The sequence below is a fragment of the Diceros bicornis genome, chromosome 6 (assembly GCF_020826845.1).
Source record: "Diceros bicornis minor isolate mBicDic1 chromosome 6, mDicBic1.mat.cur, whole genome shotgun sequence".
Taxonomy (NCBI): Eukaryota; Metazoa; Chordata; class Mammalia; order Perissodactyla; family Rhinocerotidae; genus Diceros; species Diceros bicornis.
Window position 1 is genome coordinate 31685506 of NC_080745.1, and position 22250 is coordinate 31707755.

The 22250-nt window shown below is 50.4% G+C and overlaps 3 protein-coding genes across 6 annotated transcripts in view; 2 read left to right on the plus strand and 1 right to left on the minus strand.

Moving 5' to 3' along the window:
• The window catches only part of SAMD8 (sterile alpha motif domain containing 8), a 73376-nt gene extending 62545 nt beyond the window's left edge, over nucleotides 1-10831 (minus strand). Inside the window, exon 1 of one of the 4 annotated variants that reach the window (XM_058543116.1) lies at nucleotides 10726-10831. Coding sequence is in view for 2 of the 4 variants with exons in the window: in XM_058543114.1 (XP_058399097.1) it covers nucleotides 4970-5143 (174 nt within the window). In the remaining 2 variants the exon portion in view is untranslated. Of the gene's footprint in view, nucleotides 1-4913; nucleotides 5151-10725 lie in introns of those variants that run through there. The other 3 variants (XM_058543114.1, XM_058543115.1, XM_058543117.1) reach the window with 3 other exon arrangements.
• Nucleotides 5283-8159, plus strand: DUSP13A (dual specificity phosphatase 13A). The gene is made up of 3 exons (XM_058543118.1): nucleotides 5283-5360; nucleotides 6609-7008; nucleotides 7804-8159. Exons 2-3 carry the CDS (start codon nucleotides 6800-6802, stop codon nucleotides 8120-8122), a joined length of 528 nt encoding a protein of 175 aa, XP_058399101.1. The 5' UTR covers nucleotides 5283-5360; nucleotides 6609-6799; the 3' UTR covers nucleotides 8123-8159.
• DUSP13B (dual specificity phosphatase 13B) lies at nucleotides 9046-21038 on the plus strand. The gene is made up of 6 exons (XM_058543120.1): nucleotides 9046-9558; nucleotides 11953-12156; nucleotides 13195-13289; nucleotides 17264-17437; nucleotides 18965-19185; nucleotides 19880-21038. Exons 1-6 carry the CDS (start codon nucleotides 9472-9474, stop codon nucleotides 20080-20082), a joined length of 984 nt encoding a protein of 327 aa, XP_058399103.1. The 5' UTR covers nucleotides 9046-9471; the 3' UTR covers nucleotides 20083-21038.
• The last annotated feature ends 1212 nt before the right edge of the window (nucleotides 21039-22250 follow it).

Consider the following 22250-nt stretch of genomic DNA (forward strand, 5'->3'; position numbering starts at 1 on the left):
GTCCCTTGACTGATGATTGGATAAAGAGGTGGTGTGTATACACACACACACACACACACACACACACACACACACAATGGAATACTACTCAGCCATAAAAAAAGACAAAATCGTCCCACTTGCAACAACACGGATGGACCTGGAGGGTGTTATGTTAAGCGAAATAAGCCAGAAAGAGAAAGACAAACACTGCATGATTTCACTCATTTGTGGAAGATAAACCAACACACAGACAGATGGAACTGTTTGGTGGTTAGCAGGGGCAAGGGGGGTGGGGGTTGGGCACAAGGGGTGAAGGGATGCATTTATATGGTGACTGACAAACAATAATGTACAAGAATTTCACAATAAAAAAAAAAGCCAAGTAGGGGCCGGCCCCATGGTGTAGTGGTTAACTGCGTGCGCTCTGCTGCTGGCGGCCCAGGGTTCGGATTCCGGGTGTGCACTGATGCACCGCTTGTCAGGCCACGCTCTGGCGGCGGCCCATATAAAGTAGAGGAAGATGGGCACGGATGTTAGCCCAGGGCCAGTCTTCCTCAGCAAAAAAGAGGAGGATTGGCATGGATGTTAGCTCAGAGCTGATCCTCCTCACGAAAAAAAAAAAAAAAGCCAAGTATATAAAATTCTAATTCTTATTCTTTTTTTTTCCCCCCAAAGCCCCAGTAGATAGTTGTATGTCATAGCTGCACATCTTTCTAGTTGCTGTATGTGGGACGCAGCCTCAGCATGGCTGGAGAAGCGGTGGGTCGGTGCGCGCCTGGGATCTGAACCCGGGTCGCCAGCAGCGGAGCGCACGCACTTAACCGCTAAACCATGGGGCCAGCCCCCTCTAATTCTTATTCTAATCACTAAAATAATATTTGGGCAGGCTAGTGGTTTGACACATTGATTGGCAAAACCTTTATTTTTAGATATGCTACACGCTCAAATCAAATTAACATAATAGAAAATGAGAAATTGGCTCAAGACTTCAAACTCCATTACAATATCGTGAAAATATATTGGATTTGGACCCAAAATTTAACATATGGTTTTGGCAATCTTTGACTTTCATGTCAATATTATATTGATGAAACTGACATCCATTTAACTTAGTCTCAAAGTTCCAAATTAAAAACAATTTGCAGGCATTTCTAATAACTCAGTGATACAGTTTTACTTATAAGAAGACCCTAAATTAGCAGAATTCATGGTTCTCACATCCTACTAAAATTTCTTACCTGTCAAGAATTTTAAGAGAACAGAAAAAGGGTCAAGATAATAGATACATTACCACTTCTCTTGTCCTCTGCCACAATTCAAAAGCTTAACTAAATCTACAATAATATTTTAAGACAAATACAAATATAGGTCACTGCTTCCAAAACACTCTTTTGAGGTGCATATCACAAAACACTGTTTTATGGTGAAACACTGTGGTGAAACTATTTTAACCAAGTTTTCCTAATTTCTACCATCCTAAGCAACAGCCAAGATAAACTCACACTATATTACATTCTGTACTGAAGTGATTTTATTACCGGGAGGGCCCAGTGTGTAGTGAAGTAACAACATTTCAATACGGAAACATGAAATCTAGACTCAGCTAGAAGGTTGGGCTTAAGATCCAGTAATGATGGTGCTGTGTGTATAGGAGGAGGGGGGTGCAGGCATACTCACACCATAGATTTGTCACAAATCCATACCCACATATTCAGATAGCAAATTACCAGGCAGTGACAGAGGCAGCATGTAAACACTGAATTGTTCTCCAAGTGTGCCTGGCCATGCTGTCCTATTTTTAGTTAATGTCCTGATATTTCAAAGCCAAGAGAACCACAAGACTTAAAGTAAGAATCACTGTCATGATAATATCTTTAGTCAAGTGGCTCTTTCAGTTCTTGCCCAACTATTATCCCTGTACCCCCTGAGAGAAAAAAACAAAGCAAAACTAGATTTCAAAAGAGTTTCCAAAACCACATGCAAGCAAAAATTAAAAAACACCAAGATACAGCATTTTGTAAATAAGTAACACCTTATTTGTAAACAAACACAAGAGAAAAGTGAAAAAAAAATTAAGTTCTCCCCAATCTCTGCAAAAAGTAAAACATTTACTCTTGGCAGGAGATAGTGTAGTCTTTCTCTGTAACCCAAATCCATTAAAAGAATTAGACTTAGCTCATATTGTATTTTTTCACTACTACCACCATTTTTCAAAAGAGTTTCATAGGTAATTTAGCAGAATATGGAAATGTATTCATATCTCACATAAGTCAATTTAATGTCCAGAAAGAATCAAAGCTGCAGAGGCTTTAAATTAAAAAAGTGAATTCAACCTTCACTGACAATACACCACACCTTATAAAAAAATGAAGACAAGAAAAATTTCCGTCCATAAGTTAATAGCTATGCTAGGTATGCCCTACTATTAACAGCATAATATATGCTGTTAGGTAAGCATATATTAGATAATATAGGCCTGGAGGTAAGAATTTTGAAAGAACAGCTAGTTAATATGGTTGTTCTTATAAGATAAAATAATAAAAATATTCATTAGAACATCTGTGATTCAACAGTTTCTCAAAAACAATGCTCAAATTTCAATTCTCAGAAAAGCAATGAAAATGTCTCTAAATCAGCTATAGTAAAGTTTTGAAAAAGCATTGAGGATCTAGTGATTAACAAAATAAAAATGTTTATAAGTAGTTGTGCAATGTGATACGAGTCTTTGCAGAACGGAGAAGAGTGCTACTGAAATCAAAACTGATTTATCTAAATATGTCTGCACGTTCTGCTCTCGCAGTTATGATGGCTTCCTCAGGAATAATATAGATTTTCTTGCCTTAGAGAAACTGCTCTACCATAAAATACTAAGTGGCTGTGAGAACTGTCAAAGAGAAACCAAAATAAAATAACTATTAGGCATGCTAATATATTAATTGTACAACTCCAGCTAACAGTTTCTGTCTTTAATTTTGCAGTAACATTAAGACGTAACCTTTAATAGTGAGTTCCTATAATTCCGTTCAGTTTGGCAAATTTTTACATGACAAGACTTTTATTTAGAGCTAAGTATGAAGACAAGGTCTCTAGAGGATCTCAGTCTGGTGAGGGTAAACAGAAACATAAATAAACAATAGTAATACTATGTAAACTTCTTCAACTAAAGATCATTAGTATTAAGTTAAAGAAAAGGGAGTTAATCTTTTGACAACTAAAAGCAAAGCTAAGAATTCATCTCTCCTTTGAGGAAATAATTACTAGTCCACTGAGCATTTGAAGATATGGCATAGAGTCTACACACATAAACTAATTTAAAGCTTGTTGCAATTATAAACTATCATCTCACAAAGATTAAACAGCAGATACCTGTTTAGAGTAGAAATATTTGATTAAAAAGTTTGTCTTGAAATGGCCAACAACTTTGCAAAACCTATAATCAGATAAAAGTTGTAACGGTAAAACAACATACTAGATGTGGCTCAAGTCAAAGATTTCATGAAGCCATTATAATTTAACAATTACAAAAGGAAATTACCTTACTTGTAACAAAGTGAATATACATACTGTAATCACTATTTTTCTGGCACAATTGTGGTTTTGGTAGTATATCTTCTATAAAAAGCATCTGTGTACCCACCTGTCCCAGTTCTGTTAACTGCCAACTACAAGTATCCTCTATTCTTATTTTTCTAGATCACTCTACTAAAAATATTATGTATACAGTATCTACAAAATTGCACTAATATTGGTCCTGCAAATCTGTTAAAAGTACCCCTCCAATTTGCAAGCGAAGTAACTCCAATCTTGGAGTTATAGGTGAGAAGAAGATCTGGTAAGCTCCTGGACTGTGGTGATTTCACATCTAGTTTTATGTACCATTATAACCCAGACACCTGCCATTGACCACATTTTTACCCTGCGGTAAATACTTGGGTCAACTCAAGCTGTCAAAGTGGAACCATTCAATACTGAGTATCTGTAAAACCTAAGTGTCCAAATTCTTGTTTCGACTTTAATTTCTTAAATTTAAAGGTAATGTATTAAATCTTTTTCTTAAAGATCTAAATTTGTCTGGTATTTAAAATAAACAAATTTAAGAAATAAATATGAAGAAAAAAAAGAAACACTATTGCTGCTAAAAGAAATCCAAATGATATCTTTATTTTTAGAATCACTCCTTTCACTATCTTTTCCAAACAACACTTCCTTTTCACTACTTTTCCCAGTCCTTTAGCAAATCAGTGTTTAACACCGCCCCTCCCATCCCAGATTCTTAAAAGAATCCACTGTCCACAAACGAGAAAGCCCCATAATCCATTACCCTAGTGATCTTCGATGCTTTGAAAGACACACGTGAAAATGCCAAAGCCCTAAATTATATCCCTGAGGGCTCCTTGTCTTTCTTGACCACAATTCTCTTCTTCGGCCCTTTAGGCCAGCGACTTCCCACCGGACAGCCCGTCCTTCTCCCAGTCAAACCTAAATCCTTTGCCTAATTACCCCCACCCCCACTTTGGTCAGCGATCTCGTCAGTCTCAACCCGGTTCCCTCTCTCTCGCCATGTGGTAGCATCGACCCTGGTCCTGCTCCTCTGATCCCTCACCCCCACACCATCTCTTCCTCCGGCCCCACACTCATGCGGGACCCCTTCAATCTTCTTCCCTCACTATCCTGCTTTCAAAAACCTCCGAGCCCTTGCCTCTTCAAGGCCACATCTCCATCGGTCTCCCACTCCCCGTCACCCGTCAGCCTCCACTCACCCCTCAGCCTCTGGCCATCGTCACCCCCTTCAGGCCCTTGGCTCAACAACCTCCATTTCCCTCAGATTCCATTCTAAAGCTGCAGCTCCAAGCTCCCTCAACCGTCTCCCGGGGCCCCTCCGGATCCTCGGCCTCAGCAGTCCCCGCCTCCATCCCTGATTCCCCACTCACCCTCGGCTGCAGGCGCCCCCCAAACTCCCCTCTCCTCCGCCTCTGCTCCCGCTCACCTCCGCAGTCCGAGTCGGGCTCCCCGGACCCACCTCCGAGTCGGCGTCCGAGGCGCCGTCGGAGTCTAGGGCCCTCTGCGCCTCGCAGGAGTGAAGAGCCTCGAGCGGCGGGGGCGGAGCCCGGGGAGGAGAGCCTGAGTGGACGCGGGGGCGGTGGCGGCTGCGCGCAGGCATCGCTCCGGCCCGGGTCTCAGCCGCGCCGGCAGCTGCCGGAATCCGAACCGGAACTGCTTTGGGAGGCGGGGCCCTACCGGCGGGGGCGGGGCCCAAACCGGAAGGGACGCGGCGCTCAAGATGCGCTCTAGAGGAGAACGGAGAAGGGAAACCGCAGCAGGGAAAACCGAGAGCGCATGCGTCAGGCCCAAAGCCGACGCAGAAGGGGCTAGTGAAGGTGGGGCGGGGCCTTTGGGATTAGAAAATGGGGTTTGGGGGCTAAAGGAGGTTTTTCTAAGAACTTTGGAGGGAGTCAGCCCCTTTCCAAGAGTCAACCCCCAATGATCATTGTTACCATTTATTGCCCCTTTATTCTTTGACAGTCCCTATGTCAAATGCCATATAAAAATCTCACTTAATCCTTGGGCCTACTCTATGGGGTATTACAATACAGAAGGACCGAGAAATTTGCCTGAGGTATGGCAGTTAATATGTGCCAAAGCCAGTATTCCTACTCAAATCTGTCTAACCTCAGAATCTATGCTCTTCTCACTCTGCTATACCACCCCATCCTGAGGGAAGTCCCCAACCTAGGCCTAGCATCGGTATAAACCAAGTCCAAAGCCACCTGCTGCCTGGCTCTATCACCTCCTTGGCCTTGCTTCCTCATGCTGTGCAGGGTGGGGTGGACATGAATGCAGACTGCTTCCAAGGGATGTCCTGGTGTGGCCTTTACCCTCAAGCTGGACTCAGGGCCAGGGGCAGCCAGGAGCCTTCCCACCGCAGTTCGTACCCCTCCCAGCCGCATCAGGACCTTCATGCAGTGACCTGAGAGCGGGCGAGACATCTCACCTCTTCTGCCGATAACTAGCTCTGACAGAAGGACAGATGTAGACCTTTCTCAGTTTCTGTTGTGGGGACAAAAGCCCTTATAGGCAGAGGAAATCTCCCTCCCACCTCAAAAATGTTTCTGATGATGGTTAGGCCCTTTGACTTTTCCACCTCCCTTCTTCCCTTTTGACATACATGGCCCCTTTCAGCCTTCTCTTTTGAGAAATCAGCCATCTTCATTACAGAACCATTCTTCAAATCTTCCCCCATGAACCCTGTGGGCACCCTTTAGATGAGGTCAGGTCCTCTATGCCTCCTCTCCACTTTTCTGTGGCTGTACAACTCAGGAAACTTCCCCTGGGCCCCATAATCTGAAGGCTCATCCAACAGTCATACGGTTCCCACCTAGTTTGTGGCGCACCCAGACCTACAAAACTTTTTCTGTCATTCATCCTTGGAGCCTACAACCTCCTCTCCACCCTGGATCTCTACTTTAATTCAGTCCTCACAACCAAATAGCCTTATTCAGGGCTCTAAATCTGTTATTTAAACACCTTTTTTTTACAGCATCTACTATGTGTTAGACACAGAACATCATTTGTTTCATTTAATCCTCACAATTCTGTAAGGTAGGTGTAATTATCTTACTTGACAGGTGAAGAAACTGAGATTGAGAGAGAAAGTGACTTGCAGAGGTATGTCTGATTCTATGTTGTCACAGAGTCTGGGGATGGGAGAAACTTGGGGAGGAAAAGGTCCTGTTTTCTGTATAGGCCTCTGTGACTTGCTGAGTCAGAGTCACTTGCTGCTGTCCCACCTGTCCCTGCCAATCTCCGGGAAGGAGAAATGACACTGGAGAGGCAGAGAGGAGTGACTGCAGAGACAGAGGAGTGGGTGGGCTGGCCCATGGCTGAGGCCTCACTCCCAGAGCAGAGGGGAGATGCCGAAGCCACGCCTTGCCCCAGCGTCCTGGAACTGGAGGAGCTCCTGAGGGCGGGGAAAGTTTCTTGCAGCCACGTGGACGAAGTTTGGCCGAACCTTTACATAGGAGATGCGTGAGTGGTAGCTGGCCCAAGAGGTGTGGGGGTGGGGACAAGGAGAGGCCGTTCTTGGGCTCTTTACCAGAGATGGGAGTGGGATGGGAACAAGGAGAAATACTTCTGCTCTGAGCATCCCAGGCCAAGGACTTTCTCCAGGACCCCCATGTGCTGGGGACAGTGCAGTGACCAGGTGTAGCCACCAGGGGGAGCATGGACTTTGCCTGCCTGAAAGATGAGAGCTCCCAGTTCCTGGAGTCTTCTGGCACAACCAGGACAATTGGCGAGTCTAAGCGGGTAGAGGTCTGAGGAATGGTGATTTGGGGTATGAGATGGGGTGACAGAGCTCCCCTTCCCAGTCCCAGCTTTCCTCCTCTGGACACAAAGTGGGTGAGGAAGCCTGACTGAAGGTGAATCAGGGAAGGTGTCACTTCTAAACATTTGCATCATTAGGTATGAGGTAGTGGCCAGGAGAGGCCGGATGTGCGTGGGAGAGCACGGGGCAGGAAGGGAGGGGCAGCTGGGTCCCAGGGCTGAAGCAATCCTTTCCCTCCTGTCGTAGCCAAGGCAGGGGCAGATAGCCTCAGGTAGCAAAGACGGCCTAAAGATAACTCCTTGTACCACCACCTCTTCCACCAGAAAGCTCTGAGGGTGGGGCTGTGAGCTGTGGACCCCATCTCAAGCTTGCTGGGTTCCTTCCAACTCCCTTTGGACCCTAAAGGCTTCATCCCTCTGAAACAGGGGGCCAAGCAGAGCCACCTTCCTGGACCCCATGGCTCAGCCAGCATCCAGCCCCTTTCCTCCCCTCCCCAGGACCACAGCAAATAACCGCTTTGAGCTATGGAAGCTGGGCATCACCCACGTGCTGAACGCTGCCCATGGGGGCCTCTTCTGCCAGGGCGGTCCTGACTTCTACGGCAGCAGTGTGACCTACCTGGGGGTGCCAGCCCCTGACCTCCCTGATTTCGACATCAGTGCCTACTTCTGCTCTGCAGCTGACTTCATCCACCGTGCCCTCAGCACACCTGGGGGTAGGAGTTGGGGTGTGAACCCTCATCCCATCCTGCTCAGTCACTGGGGGGATGTCCAGTTTCCCCTCAAACATCAGTCCCCTCCTATCCCTAGTTTTTAAAAAGCCATCAAGTTTTTTAAAATCCTCTGCTCAGTGCTCTAGCAATTTATCCAACTGCATTGCTTCACAGATGGGGAAACTGAGGCCTAGAATACAAGGTCATGCCATGAATTAGGAGCAGCCCTGGGGCTAGAAGCCAGGTCTCCCAAACAGCAAGATAGTTCTTTCTCTCTGCATCCCTCAGCCTTGGGAAATCACCATTTGGTACCTAGATATCTGGTTTCTCCCCCAGGGTACTACCAAATGGAAAAAAATCTCCTAATACCCAGGGTACAACAAAGGAGCCTGGGAAAGCTGGAGCCCCTGCCCTTTGCATCCTGGATGAGAGCTGTGCCCTTGCTACCCCCCCATGGGCAAGCCAGTGTCCCTCTCTGGACTTCAGTTTCTCATCTGTATGATGGGAAAGACAAAACTATGGCTCATAGCACTTTTTAATATCCAAAGCACTTTGACATCATTTGTTCTTCATCCATTCATTCACCAGCTATGTATTATCTTCTGTGTGCCAGGCACAGAGCTAGACACTAGGAATCTACACTTAGACAAGGCAGAGTCCCTGCCCTCATGGAAAGACAGTCAAAATGGGAAGTATTATGAGTGCTACTCATATGAGTGGGCAGATGTGAAGAGCTATGGCAGCACAGGGCAGGAGTGCTCAGAGGATCAGGGAGGTGGGGAGACTTCCTTCTACAACAGTATTCACTGGGCCACATGCAAAAAGGATGAACCACTCTGTGATTCAAGCGATACCATGAATGGTTAAGAAAGCCTAGGTGAGGAAGCCATGTCTCAGCTGAAACCTTACCGATTAGTAGTAGAAGTTAGACTAAGAGCAGGGAAAAATTTTACAGGTAGTTGAAATAGCATGTGCTAAGGCTGGAGGCCAGAGATCATGACAGCTTCAAGGAACTGAAAGTTACACAGTGTTCCTAGAGCTGAGGGTTGGGTGGGATGGCCTGAGGTGAGTCTGCAGGTTCAGTAGGGGCCAGTGCACAGAGGGTCTTGTAAGCAATGTTAAGGAGTTGGACCCCATCCCAAGGGTAGGCAAAAGAGGTATTGGTCTACTCATTTGACAGATCAGGAAACTGAGGCCCATAAAGGCTGAATGACTTGCCCAGGGTCACAGATGCACCTAAGGCAGAGCAGGGAAAGGAAGTTGGGTGTCCACCCCAGCCCCTGGGTGGGGCAGCTCGTGGGAAAAGGTCTTTCACCAGGATGTCTTCCTCAGCCAAGGTCCTGGTGCACTGTGTGGTAGGTGTGAGCCGCTCCGCCACACTGGTCCTGGCCTACCTCATGCTTCGCCAGCAGCTGTCCCTGCGCCAGGCGGTGATCACTGTGAGGCAGCGCCGATGGATCTTCCCCAACCGAGGCTTCCTCCACCAGCTCTGCCAGCTGGACCAGAAGCTGCGTGGTGCAGGCCGGAGCTGAGGGGCCAGGTGAGGGCTGGGCAGGGCATGTGGGGGCGGGGGTGGGAGGGGGCTGAGTGCAGTTAGAAGTGAGATCAGGTGAGGGGTGGGCAGGGAGAATGGAAGGGGAGGCTGGTGAGGGCTGAAAGTGAAAGGTCAGATGAGGGGCTGGGCAGGGGCAAGGGTACAATTGGAAGAAAGGGCTCAGGTGAGGGCTGGCAGGGGACATGGGTGGGACCAGTTCAGAGGTTGGTTGTCGGGGCTGTGTGTGGCAGGAAGTGAGGGTTGAAGACAGCCTGGGCCACTCCTCAACCTGTTGGGCTCCCCTCACCAACCCAAGGTCTCAACAGGCCCCAGCCAAAGCAACCCTCTGGTAGGACCCTCTCTCTCACCCAGCCCACCCAGATTCCTGAGCCCCCAGAGAAGATGAAAAGGCTAGGAAGGAAAGGGGTAGAAAGCATGAAATGGAAGAGGTGAGGCCTTCCTCCCTGGTCCTGATACTGACTTGCCCTGCCTCCTTGGCAGATAGCCTGTGGGGCTCACCTGAACCCCACCAAGGCAGCAACACAGCCAGTCCTGGCACCTGAGGACTGCCTGGACCTTCCTGCACCTCTGCATCCCTTCCCCTCAGGTCTGGACCCCAGCCACAGCTCTGGGGAAGTAGAGTGTGGCTGTGCTATGAATCCAAGCTTAATTAATTCTCATGTCAGCCCTCCCTCCCCATTCCCATCATGGGGAAGGAGAACAGGTGCTCCTGCCCCCAGCCAGGACCTCCTCACACAAGCCTTGCTTGATACCAAGTTCTCCTATCATCATGCCTTTTCAGTTCTCTGCCTTGGACCCAGCACCCCACTCCCTCCCCCAATCTGAGCTCAGAGATCTACAGAAGGACCCTCCCTAACTGCCCTCTCTCTCTGGTTCTGGTGACCCCTTTAGGGCAAAAAGGTCTTCCTGAAGTCTATCCTCACTCCTTCCTGCTTCCGTTTACCCCCTGCCTTTTTGTTCTGTGTTCAGTGCATTTGGAGCAATAGCAGATGGTCCTTAAGATGCACAAGGGGAACAGGTCCCCAGTACCTCCTCTCCCCAAGTGTCCTCCCTCCTGCTGGAGGCTCCAGTGTCCCCAGCTGCCCAGTAGAAGGAGTTGGGCTCCCCCAGCAGCAACACTGCTTCTCAGGCTCCCAGCCCACAAATGCTCACCGAGGTGCTGCTTCCATTTCTTTGGCATCAATCCCGTGTTTTCCTCCAGCTCAGCTGGGAGGAGGCAGGGGTGTCTCTTCCTGGGGTGGAGTGGCTGTGAGGGCACCAGGATTGTGAGGGAGCTGCAGAGTGCCCACTGCCCTTCTTCTCCCACCATGCCCAGGCTGGGTCTGTCCCTGTCTGGCCCCAACAGCCCGCCTTCCTCACACTCACATCCCTCCGAGGGCCATCAGCTGGGGGTTAGGCCTCTGGGGCGGCTCTCTGCTCCCCCTACCCTGCTTGCAGCTCCTGCTACCCATACTGCTCCTTCCCTCATCTCTCTTCAACACTGACTTTGGCTATGCCCCAGCCATTGGCTCAGAGGGGCTGCCTGCTCTGGGTGGGTGACTGGCCTAGGCTCTCCTGGGAGTTGGAAAAGCAGCAGGTTTCTCCTCCTGCCGAGAGCTTCCGGGGCATGGCCGGAATCTCCTCCTGCCCCCCACCCATAGGAGCTGTTTTGTCTCTGAACGCATACCCGCCCAACCAAATGGAAGCACTTGAGCAATATCAACCCCTTCACACAAGCTGTCGGGAGGATGAGCATCTTGGCGATGGGGATTAGGGCAGGACAGAGGGTTTAGAGTTTCAGGGGTGAGTGTAATGGGAGAAAATTAGGGTTATAGCTGGGGTTGGGATTAAGTCTGGGCTGAGCTGGGTGGGAAACTGTTGTGGAGAGCTCTACAGGTATGAGGAGCCAAGAGAGGGGCAGGAATGGCATGTTCCCGTCCTACTCTCTTTCCTCTAAACAGGTTTCAGGAACCTGGCAGAGCAGTAGATCTCTGATCATGCCCAAATCACTCCACTTCCTTGGCCTGGGCCCTTAAATGTCCTGACCTCCAACCTCAGCATCTTTCTCATCAGGCAGCTGGCTTTGGAGGAGTCAGTTGGGCTACAGCATTGCACAATTCCCCAGGAGTTGTGCAGCGTGCAGACTGTGCAGCTGTACACAGCAGCCCTGGGGCTGGTGACTCTGAAAGATGAGGAGGACAGTCATTTCTCCCCATGAGCCCTGGGCCCCAAACCCGCCTCCTCATCTCTCCCAGCACCTGTACCCACTTGACCAGGCACGGAAGGCTCAAGGCAGAAGCAGATTTAGGTGGCTCCTAATCTTGCTCCTGCCCTGATGAGTCCCAGCCAATCTGGGCCTTGGTTTACCTGCCTGTAACATGGAGCTCATTTCTCCCCCAGAGCCGGTCCGCACACCCTGCCACAGGGCTCTGCCACTTTGCCACCCTGGCGCTGGCCCTGCTGGTGCTGCTGGAGGCTCTGGCCCAGGTGGATACCCAGAAGATGGTAAGAGCCCAGTATGGGGTCCGCCCTAGAGCCTGCTACTCCATCTGCTTCCTCCAGCTGCCTGCACTCCCTCTCAGTCACTGTCTTCAGTCCCCACAGGTGGGAATGGGCTGCCCTCTCAGCCAAGACCTGAGATGATTCAGCCTGGGACCCCAAGTTTCCTTGGGGCAGCGGGGGGAGCGTGGGAGGAAAGCGGGAGGGGATTCTTAGTGTTCATGATAGCCCTTGGCCACACCTGCTTCCACCATTTCTCCCCAGGGCTCTGGGAGCCCCAGCAGGGGCTGAGCCCTAGCTCCCTGGAGCTCAGACTTCAGAGACCCAGTGTAGGGGCAGCTGTGGGTATGCGTCTGTCTCTGTGTGTGTCAGTTCTCTGGGGGTGTGAGCGGGAAGAGTCCTGAAGTATGGGTATATGAGGAGGGTCTCTGGATAGCAGGGAGTGTTCTTAACAGGCCCAAATCTAAGGTCCCTAACTGACCACAGTTAGCCTTGGGAAGGACCTTAAAGACCATCTTGCTGAGTCTTTAAGGCCCAGTGGGGCCTGGGCCAGGAATGCCTTCTCGGGGAGAGAGGAGCTTGGCAGAGGGCAGAGTGGCTTCTGGATACACAGTTTCTGACTGCCGGCCAGAGCTGGTCTAAAGACCTGCTCTGAACCCCACTTACGCCTTTGTCTGTCTGTCTACCTGCACTTTCCTCAGGCTGCGTCTTCTGGTTCTTATCCTGGGCCAGTCCTGTAATCCTCAGCTCCCAAGTAAGGGCCCCTGGACCTGGGTTCTGATGTTGGCAAGGCCACCAGTTTGTGTCTGATTTTGGCTAGTCTCTTCCCTGTCCTCCTCTATGGAAGATCCTTCCAGCTTTAACTTTCTGCCCATGCTCCACAGCACTCTTGAAGGCCAAGGGAGCTGTTAAAATGGCTTATTCAATCTGCCTTCTCTCTGCCTCCCAATCAGCGTTCACATACACACGCACCAGAGGCAGACCCCTGCCAGGCGGCCTCTATTCCCAGCAGGGCTAGGTGCCCAGCTGGACTTGGCACTGACCATGCCATGGGACCAGTGGGTGAGTTGGGAGTGGCAGGGGGAGGCCAGAAGAGGGGAGCAGCACATCATGCTTTATAATTAAACTCAAATCAAAAAATAGAAACAGCATCAAGTGTGCAGAGACAGGCGGCTGGAAGCCGGCAGCATACAGTGCCCGTCAGAGAAGACCACAGCCTGGGCCAGATACCCCCACAGGTGGGTGAGTGCCCCTGTTTCAGGGGGGCCACAGAGCATGCTGGGTAATGAGGGCCAGGGCACCTGTGCCTGTGTGTGTTGTGGGGGAGATTGGGTTAGATTGGGAGACAGATGGGGTCAGAGATAGAAGCACAGACAAAGCATTGTAGAGTCAGAAAGATCTGGACTTGAACCCTGGCTCCCTTGCTTATTGGCTGTGTGACCTTGGGCATATTGCTTAATCTCTCTGAGCCTCAGTTTCGTCATCTATAAAATGGGGATGATAATATTACCTGCCTCATAAGGGTACTGTGAAGATTCAATGAGAAAGTGTAAGCACTTGGCTTTGTCCAGTACATAGTACATCCTTAGTAAGTGGTGAATATAATAATAATTATTGCTGGCCAGAGGAAGAAACGTCAGGAAACACAAAGATAAAGACCAAGCCCCACTGTCCCATAGGGAAGTTACCCAGGATATGGCTGAGGCTTGAAAGGGTAAGACTAATAATAGTCATAATAATAAGAGTAAGATGCACCTTTTTTTTTGTGAGGAAGATCAGCCCTGAGCTAACATCCATGCCAATCCTCATCTTTTTGCTGAGGAAGACCGGCCTTGAGCTAACATCTATTGCCAATCCTCCTCCTCTTTTATTTCCCCCCCCCAAAGCCCCAGTAGATAGTTGTATGTCGTATTACACATCCTTCTAGTTGCTGTATGTGGGACGCCGCCTCAGCATGGCCGGGCAAGCGGTGCGTTGGTGCGCGCCCGGGATCCGAACCCGGGCCGCCAGTAGCGGAGCGCGCGCACTTAACCGCTAAGCCACAGGGCCGGCCCCAAGATGCACCTTTTATTAGGCATCTACCATGAGGCAGACCCTATGGGAGGTGGCTTACATTTACTGTCTCATGGAATTCTCACAGCAGCCCCACTGAGGAAACTGGCTCAGAGAAGACCATACAGAAACAAGTACCAGACCTGAGAACTCCTCCTAGGTCTGCCCTCCTCCGAGGCCTGCACGCTGAGTGCACAGACCCGCTGGCAGCTCACCATTGGCAGCCCGCCTGCCACCCTCCTGAGGCTTCCTTCACTAGACTCCTCACTTATCCTGCCCTAAGATCTCTGGCCCCACCTGTCCTGTGGCCACAGTCCCACCTGGTCTGCCTTGGGAGGAGGAGGAGGAGGCAGAGAGAGCGGGCAGGAGGAAAGACCAGGGGAACATCTCCCCGAGCTGCAGCTGAGAAGGTGGATGGCAGACAGCTGCCTCCTGCCCTGAGGAGGCTTGCGCCTTAGCCTGAGCCGCCGCATGCAGGGCGGTGTGCTGGGAGGTGGTGGAGGAGCGTGAGCTCCTGTGAGAGGGTGGGAGACAGAGGCAACCGGGGAGAGCAACATAGAGAGGAGGAAAGATACAGACAGACAGAAAACAAGTGTCTGAACTTATCAACAGCAGCAACACAAAAGCAGGAAAACCCCTGCCCACAGAGGCAGCTGTTCAGCTTCGGGGGAGAGGCAGGAAGGAGGCAGAATGCAGGCTAGAGGGAGTGGGGAGAAGAGCCAGGCCGGGCCCTGTCTCCGCTGGACATCAGGCCCTTGCTTCACCCTGCGGTGGCCGAGGAGATGTGGGAGGAGGTATCAGGCAGGGTCCTTGGCAGTTCAGGTCTGGGGGTGGCAGAAACCAGAGGAGCTGCTGTAACGACCGACTCCCCTTCCTTGGGTGTGCCTGGAGCTTGAAGGATGAGTCACTGGGCAGGGGGCTGGGCCTGACTCTGGCTGGCAAGGCAGGCTAGACCCCCAGTGGGATAGAGCAGACAGGTGGGGGGTACATCCATGAGCATCAGGAGTGAGGCCCTAGGTGGGACCTGACAAGGAGTATCCCTAAGTCCAAGGAAAAGCCCCCTCTCCAGATCTGGGCCCTGGGCTCCTAGGAGGCTGAGGAGTGGGCTGTGGCCTAGCAGTCCTCAGTCTCTGACCCCTTTGCTGGCTCTCCCAGCAGCTCCCCAGGAGCCTCTAGGAGGAGCAGGGTCCAGCTCTGTCTCAGCTGGAGCCTGGCTGCCTGCTCAGACACAACTGGGCTGTGAGGCACTGACTGGCCACTGGGCGGCGGCCTTACCCCACGCCAAGCTCGGAGGCCTGCGCAGGCGCCTGCCAGGCTTCCCAGAGCCCCATCTGGTCCCGCCTGGGGCTCCTGCAACCCCAGCTGGCGGCTCCAGACCAGTGCGGCCATCAGACAACCCTGGCGCCTGGGGGCTTCACCCACACAACACACTACACCGCTCTCTACCCTGTAGTTACTGCATACACAGCCACTCCTCTCATTCTCAAGTCAGACCCCCAGAGAATCCTGCAGGTCAGGCAAGGCCAGGCTCTTCGACATGAGAAACAAACCTGTGACCCAGACAGGAGAAGAGACTTGCTCCAGGTCACAGAATGAGGCTCTCCTCCCTCTGTCTAAAGCCCCCTTCCCACCACTCAGGTAGCCTCCCATCTTTGTGGGAGTTCCAATACCAAGAGCCTTTAATCCCAGAGACTCCAGGCAGAGAGGGGGCCTGGGGGTTTGGAAGGACTGCACTTCTGTCCACAGCAGCCTGGGTCTGCTCTCAGGCCCCACCCCCCTGGGCTCCAGGGAGGGACTTGGAATTCTAGCCGCTTCACAGCGTTTGTGTTCTGGGCAGAACCTGCCCAGCCCTGTTCCGCTCACGTGCTGAGTCTTGTCCCTGCACCCACTCCCCCACTCCCAGCCCCAGACCATGCCCTAGGTAGGTGGCAGGCCACTCAGCCTGCCCTGAGAGGTCACAGTGGGGGATGAGGGGGAAAGCCGGGTCTTCACTTCCGCCCTGCCCACCGGCTGCCCGCTGGGTGAGCTTGGCCAAGCCAGTGGCCTCTTGGGTGCCTGTTTCCCTTCCTGGTCCTGGCACTGCCTACCAAAGAGAAAAGACGTTCTTCCCAGTTTGTACCTTCCCTAGTTACTGGTTGAAGGGGCCAGGGACAGTTAGCCAAGATAAGCACTCCTTCCCAGCACAGCACCAGACCCAGGTTCTGGTGCCACCGATATCCCAGCTCTGCAGGGTCCCGGACTTCCTCAGCCAGCTGACTCCTGACAGAACCCACCCCACCTGGGTGAGGCCTGACCTGCAGCGCTGGCCTGAGTCGTGGGGGTAAGGAGGAAAATCCCAGGGCCTATAGGCAGTTGTGTAACAGCAACACCAAGGCTCCCCTATAGAGATGGACGGGTTAGTGACCACTTTCTGGAGTCCCCAAGATGGTAACTGGAAGGCTTGGGGATGGAGCTGAAGGAGCACAGAACCGGATTGAAACCCCAGCCTTGCTACTTACCAGCCATATGGCTTTGGGCATCACTTAAAAAAATTCTCTCTGAACTTCAGCTTCCTCCTGTGTAAAATAGGGACTTAGCACAAATGAGGCACCAGGCCCAGAAGAGGCATTAGATCATTCAGTGTGGAAATGCTAACAATCATCAGTTCATAGCCCAGGCTTCTCACTCCAGAGATGGGCTCTGCCCTCCAAGCACCTAAAACTGGAAGGGGATAGGGGCCTGAGGACCAGCCCTGGAAGTAGCAGAGGAGCTGCCCAGATTGGGGGCGTCCTTCCTGCATGCCCTCTGAGGGCCATAGCCATCTGGGGTCTCCATCCCCACAAAGTCCCAGTGACTTATGTGACCAGCGACTTAAGGGGTGGGGTCTGCACTAACTGGTTGCCACAAACGGAACTCCAAGGGCCCCTTGCCCAGAGCTTCCAACATCAGGGAACTCTAGAGAGGGCCAGAGAGAGGGCTTCCCAGCTCCACAATGGTGACAAGGGACTGATTCCCTTGTTCCCTGGGGAGAGGGTCTAGGGCTCAGCCCAGCTGAGCTGGCAAATAACCTCATCTAAAATAGCTGAGGACCTTCCCACAACATCCCAGGGGCACCTCCACATCAGCTGGATCCACCTGTGGGGAGCCTGCCCCAGCCACTGCGGTGTCCACTCTGTTCCAGGATGGACTCACTGCAGAAGCAGGACCTCCGGAGGCCCAAGATCCACGGGACAGTCCGGGTGCCCCCCTACCAGCCGCCCACACTGGCCTCGCTGCAGCGCTTGCTCTGGGTCCGTCGGGCAGCCACACTGAGCCACATCGATGAAGTCTGGCCCAACCTCTTCCTGGGAGATGCGTAAATACAACCCACGGTGGGGGGTGAAGGGAGCAGAAAGGGAGCCTCTCCCAGAGCCCCCTAGGGGCAGAGGTGGCAACCTCTTTGCCTACCACCATCTCATTCCACGTGTTTCTTTCCTTTTGTCTTATTCTTTAATTGTGGAAATACAACACATGTAAGAAAAGTGCATAGAGTATATATGGACTGTTCCACCATCCAGGTCAGGAAATAGGACATTATTTGTACCCCAGAAGCCCCCACTGAACCCTTCTCATCATAACCCTTTTTCCTGTGGGTAACCACTATCTAAGTGTTGAAATAATTATTTCCTTGCTTTTCTTTATAGTTTTACCACCTATGTACCTACAATGTAGTTAGTTTTGCCTGTCTTTTAAAGGTATATGAATGGAATCTTATGGTGTGTATTTTGTGCCTGGCATCATTTACTCAAAATTGTAAGATTTACCCATGTTATTATGTGTAGCTGCAGTTCATTCATTTTTCATTGCTGTATACTACTTGACTGTATGAATACACCATAGTTTATCCATTCTATTGTATATGGACGTTTGAGTCGTTTCCATTCTTTGGCTATTATGAACAGTGATCCTAGGAACATTCTAGTACATGTGTCCTGGGTACATACACACGAATTACTCTAGGGCGTATATATAGAGAGTAGAGCTGTGAGTCATTTTCCCTAAAAGTTTTCTTAAAATTTAGAACATATGGATCCATATATGTAAATTTTAGAAATTTTCCTTAGCATTTAGAAAATATGGATCAATATCTTGTTAACAATATGGCAAATATGCTATTCTCCCCCCCCACACACACACAGATACTCAGTAATAAAAATCCCTGTTGAATTTTTTAAAAATGCATACACACATACACACCATATGCTTTTCCACAATTATTTTTTTACAAAAATGGGATCACGCTGTAATTCCATTTTGTAATCTGCTTTACATAGAAAGCTTTTTAATGGAATCACACAACATATTTTTAAAACATTTTTAAACAATGTTCTGTTTTTGTATCCTGCATTTTTCACAGGTTCTCAATATAGCACAGACATCTTTCCTTGTTTACCCACATCTATCCACCACATTTTAGCAGTTGCATAGTATTTCATTTAGCTATATCATGCTCAATCTCCTATTATAGGATATTTAGTGATTTTTTCCCCCAATTTTTCACTATCTTAAGTATCATTAGTTCCAGTTTACACATATCTGTGGGAACATTTTGGATTCTTTCTTTAATTAAGTTCCTAGAAGAAAACTTGCTGGGGCAAAGTATGAGTACATTTTTAAGGCTTTTGATGCATATGGCCAAACTGCCCCCCCAGAGTGGCCTGAGTGAAGGAGAGTCTTAACCTCCAACTAGAGGAGACCCTTCACCCCAGGCCAGTTCACTGGTTCCAGTCTCACACTTGGAGGGGAATGACAGAAGAGGAAAGGGGATGAGTTCCCGCCCAGCCAGAGCTGACCCAGTGAGCTCTGCCCCTACCTCCCAACTTCCCCTGTGCCCTCCCTCCAGGTATGCAGCCCGGGACAAGAACAAGCTGACCCAGCTGGGCATCACCCACGTTGTGAATGTTGCTGCAGGCAAGTTTCAAGTGGACACAGGTGCCAAGTTCTACCACGGAATGCCCTTGGAGTACTATGGCATCGAGGCTGATGACAACCCCTTCTTCGACCTCAGTGTCTACTTTCTGCCTGTTGCTCGATACATCCGAACTGCCCTCAGTGTTCCCCGAGGTGAGCTGCAGGGGAAGGCACTGGGGTGGAGGTGGGGGTGAGGGAAGGCTTTGGGGCTTTCCGTTTTTCCGGTAGCACTGATGGGTGGGGTGTCCAGAGCCACAAACCCCTTCAACAACCCTCCCACCCCATGAGGCAGATAGCTACTACCATTTAGTGAGCATCCCCTTCAGGAACATCCTGGAAACCAACAATCACAGACATAACTGAGGTGCAGTGCGGTCGTCAGTGTAACCATATCCCTCAGTAAGAGGTCAGGTATTGGGCAGAAGGTACAGGACCTAGCAAAGGCTGAGCAGGCCCCTCTAAGATGAGGCCTTGGCAGGGGCAGAGGAGAGGGTAGAACTAGGGGTAAGGGGAGGTACGTGGACACCCCCTATAATCTGCTGCAAACCCAGGGGTCTCTAGGAGTACTGTCCCTGTCCACCCCACCACAGTTGCAAAGGAAGCACCTTGGACCAGGAGAAGGGAATCCCAGCTGCTAACGTTAGTACTGCCGCTAACTTGCTGGGCGACCTTGAGCCAGCATCTTTCCCTCTCTGGGCCTCAGTTGCCCTGTCTGATAGGGAGAACAGTGTCAGTATTCCAGGACTGTGATAGGTGGACTGAAGGATGGTCAGAAGCATCTCTGATTCCCCAAGGGGTGGGCAGTGCAAGGGCAGGCAGCTGACGCTAGGTTGGGTCTTCCCCGCAGGCCGTGTGCTGGTACACTGCGCCATGGGGGTAAGCCGCTCTGCCACAGTCGTCCTGGCCTTCCTCATGATCTACGAGAACATGACACTGGTGGAGGCCATCCGGACGGTTCAGGCCCACCGCAATATCTGCCCCAACTCAGGTTTCCTCCGGCAGCTCCAGGTTCTGGACAACCGACTGGGGCGGGAGACGGGGCGGCTTTGACCTGGTGGACAGCCAGGAGCCCTGACCCTCCGGCCAGCACGGCCCAACCCAACCAGCCTGGCCCTGGGGAAAGCAGCCTCTGCTGTTTCCAGTGACCTTGAGATGTAAATAGCAAGTGGTGGCTTAGCTGAGGCAGAGGCAGGGAGAGCAGGGTGGTGACATTTAGCAGGTGGATTTCCCTGACCCAATCCAGAGATTCTTTATGCAAAAGAGAGTTCAGTCTGTCTCTATAATAAAAGGTTCATCGTAATAAAGACAGGAGATCTTCTGGTGGTTTGTGGGGCAGTGGCTTCCTTCCAGGGTGGCCATGAGGATGCAGAAGGCTTGCCAACTCTGATTTAGCATGATAGCGGCCTAGAGGAGTCTGAGTCCATTGTCTGAATAAAGACCAAAGTTCGATGTGTCACCATCCTCTCTCCATGCCCACCCTATCAAAAACCAACTATCAAAACTCACTGTGCACAAATAGCATCTCCTGAATCCATTCAATCTTTTCATTTATACTCTACTTTCAAAAAGACTGACTAAAATTATAGACACCTAAAAAATAGAGGCATTAAACAAGAGGATAGAGGTTGGGGTGCAGACACCCCAGAAATCTTAGGTGAAGGGTGATTATATGATGGAGCAAAACATTTAGCTCTGGGTTACTTAGTTCTTGTGCCCTAATAAAATAAAACAATGTAAAAAGCCCACAAGTTCCTCACCTGTAAGTGGCACAAGGTATTTATGAGGATTAAATGGGCTGTCTTTCCTTCTACCTCGCTGGCCACTCCTGTTTACCCTTGTCCCCTCCAGCTGACCCTTAAACGTCAAGGTTTCTCAGGGTTCTGGCCTCTGCCTCTTCTCTCCCCCAGTGTTCCCACACTCCTGGGAGATCCTCGTGCTCCCACAGCCTCAGTTCACATCTCTAGGCTGATGACTCTCAGACGCCTATGGCAGCCCAAGTCTCTCTCCCAAGCTCAAAACCTATGTATCCCACTGCTACCTCTGTTGAATATTACACTTGAATTTCAAACTCAGCTGAACTTTTCATCACTCCCACCCAGACCCACTCCTTTTCCTAGTTCCCCATATTAGTGAAGGGTTCTGACAGTCATTGTTACCCAATTCAGTGAGGGGGTCACCCTGGACTCCTGCCTCTTGTACAATTGTCAGTTGTACCTCCTATCAATTCTGCTTCCTACATACCGCTTGGATCTGCTCACTTAGCTTCATCTTTGTTGTGACTACCCAAGTTCAAGCCACCCTCACCTCTCACTTGGATTCTTGCAACAGCCTGCTAACAGTCTCTCTGCCTCCAGCCTTGCCTCTCCATCCTCCACACAGTACACAGACATCTTACTAAAATAAAATATCTCTGCTTACAACCCCTGAAGTACCAACACCTTGACAAAGTATAAGGTGCTTCATTATCTGAGACCTGCTCATATCGCCAGCCATATCTTTTATAATTCTGTTCCCATGCATACCCTGTCATTAAGAAATGGTAAACCCACTTGCAGTTTCCAGAATGTACAACACTCTCTCACCGCTGCTACTTTGCAGATGCTTCAGGTCGTACCACTTGAATGCACCACCCTCACCCATTTACACTGGGTCTTCTTGAGTCTCAGTTGAGATGTCAGTTCTTCTTCGTTTCATCTTCTCTGAGCCTCAGTTTGTTCATCTGTAAAGTGAGGATAGTAATCCCTACATCCCAGACAAGGTGGCATACGTTTGTACAGTTTATAAATTGTAGGAGTGAATGGGGGCTAACACACAGCCTGTGCTCAGCTCAGCTGGGCACCCTGACTTGGAGCTACATCCACTTGACCAGGCTGGTTGCTAGGAGTGCTTCTGCCCAAAAGGCTGATTTGCCCAGAGGAGCACCTTTTTTGATTTACACAAAGTAAAAACACTTGCCCTCAGGAAATAGACCAGATGGCAGAGAAGGGCAAAGCCCCGTTAAGCCCCCAGAAGGCAGAACTGGCCCCAGAGAGCCTTGGTGGGGAGTGAGGAGGTGGGTCAAAGCTAGGCCAAGAGGGACAAGATGTGCTGGGAAGAGGGTGTGAGGGTGACCAAATGGTGAGATGCTGCCTGCAGGTGGAGCTGGGAGGAGAGGAGGTGCCCTTTGGAGGTGGGCCCAGTCCTGGGGCCAGCTGGGATCCACTCCCCCTGGTGGCCTC

What these genes read in the sequence shown, in the direction of transcription:
- DUSP13A (XM_058543118.1), top strand. Translation starts at nt 6,800, where the DNA reads ATGACACTGGAGAGGCAGAGAGGAGTGACTGCAGAGACAGAGGAGTGG. An exon ending in AACCTTTACATAGGAGATGC is followed by an intron (nt 7,009 to 7,803) that starts GTGAGTGGTAGC and finishes TCCCCTCCCCAG; the next exon opens with GACCACAGCAAATAACCGCT.
- DUSP13B (XM_058543120.1), top strand. Translation starts at nt 9,472, where the DNA reads ATGGATCTTCCCCAACCGAGGCTTCCTCCACCAGCTCTGCCAGCTGGA. An exon ending in AACCTCTTCCTGGGAGATGC is followed by an intron (nt 17,438 to 18,964) that starts GTAAATACAACC and finishes CCCTCCCTCCAG; the next exon opens with GTATGCAGCCCGGGACAAGA. An exon ending in TGCCCTCAGTGTTCCCCGAG is followed by an intron (nt 19,186 to 19,879) that starts GTGAGCTGCAGG and finishes TCTTCCCCGCAG; the next exon opens with GCCGTGTGCTGGTACACTGC.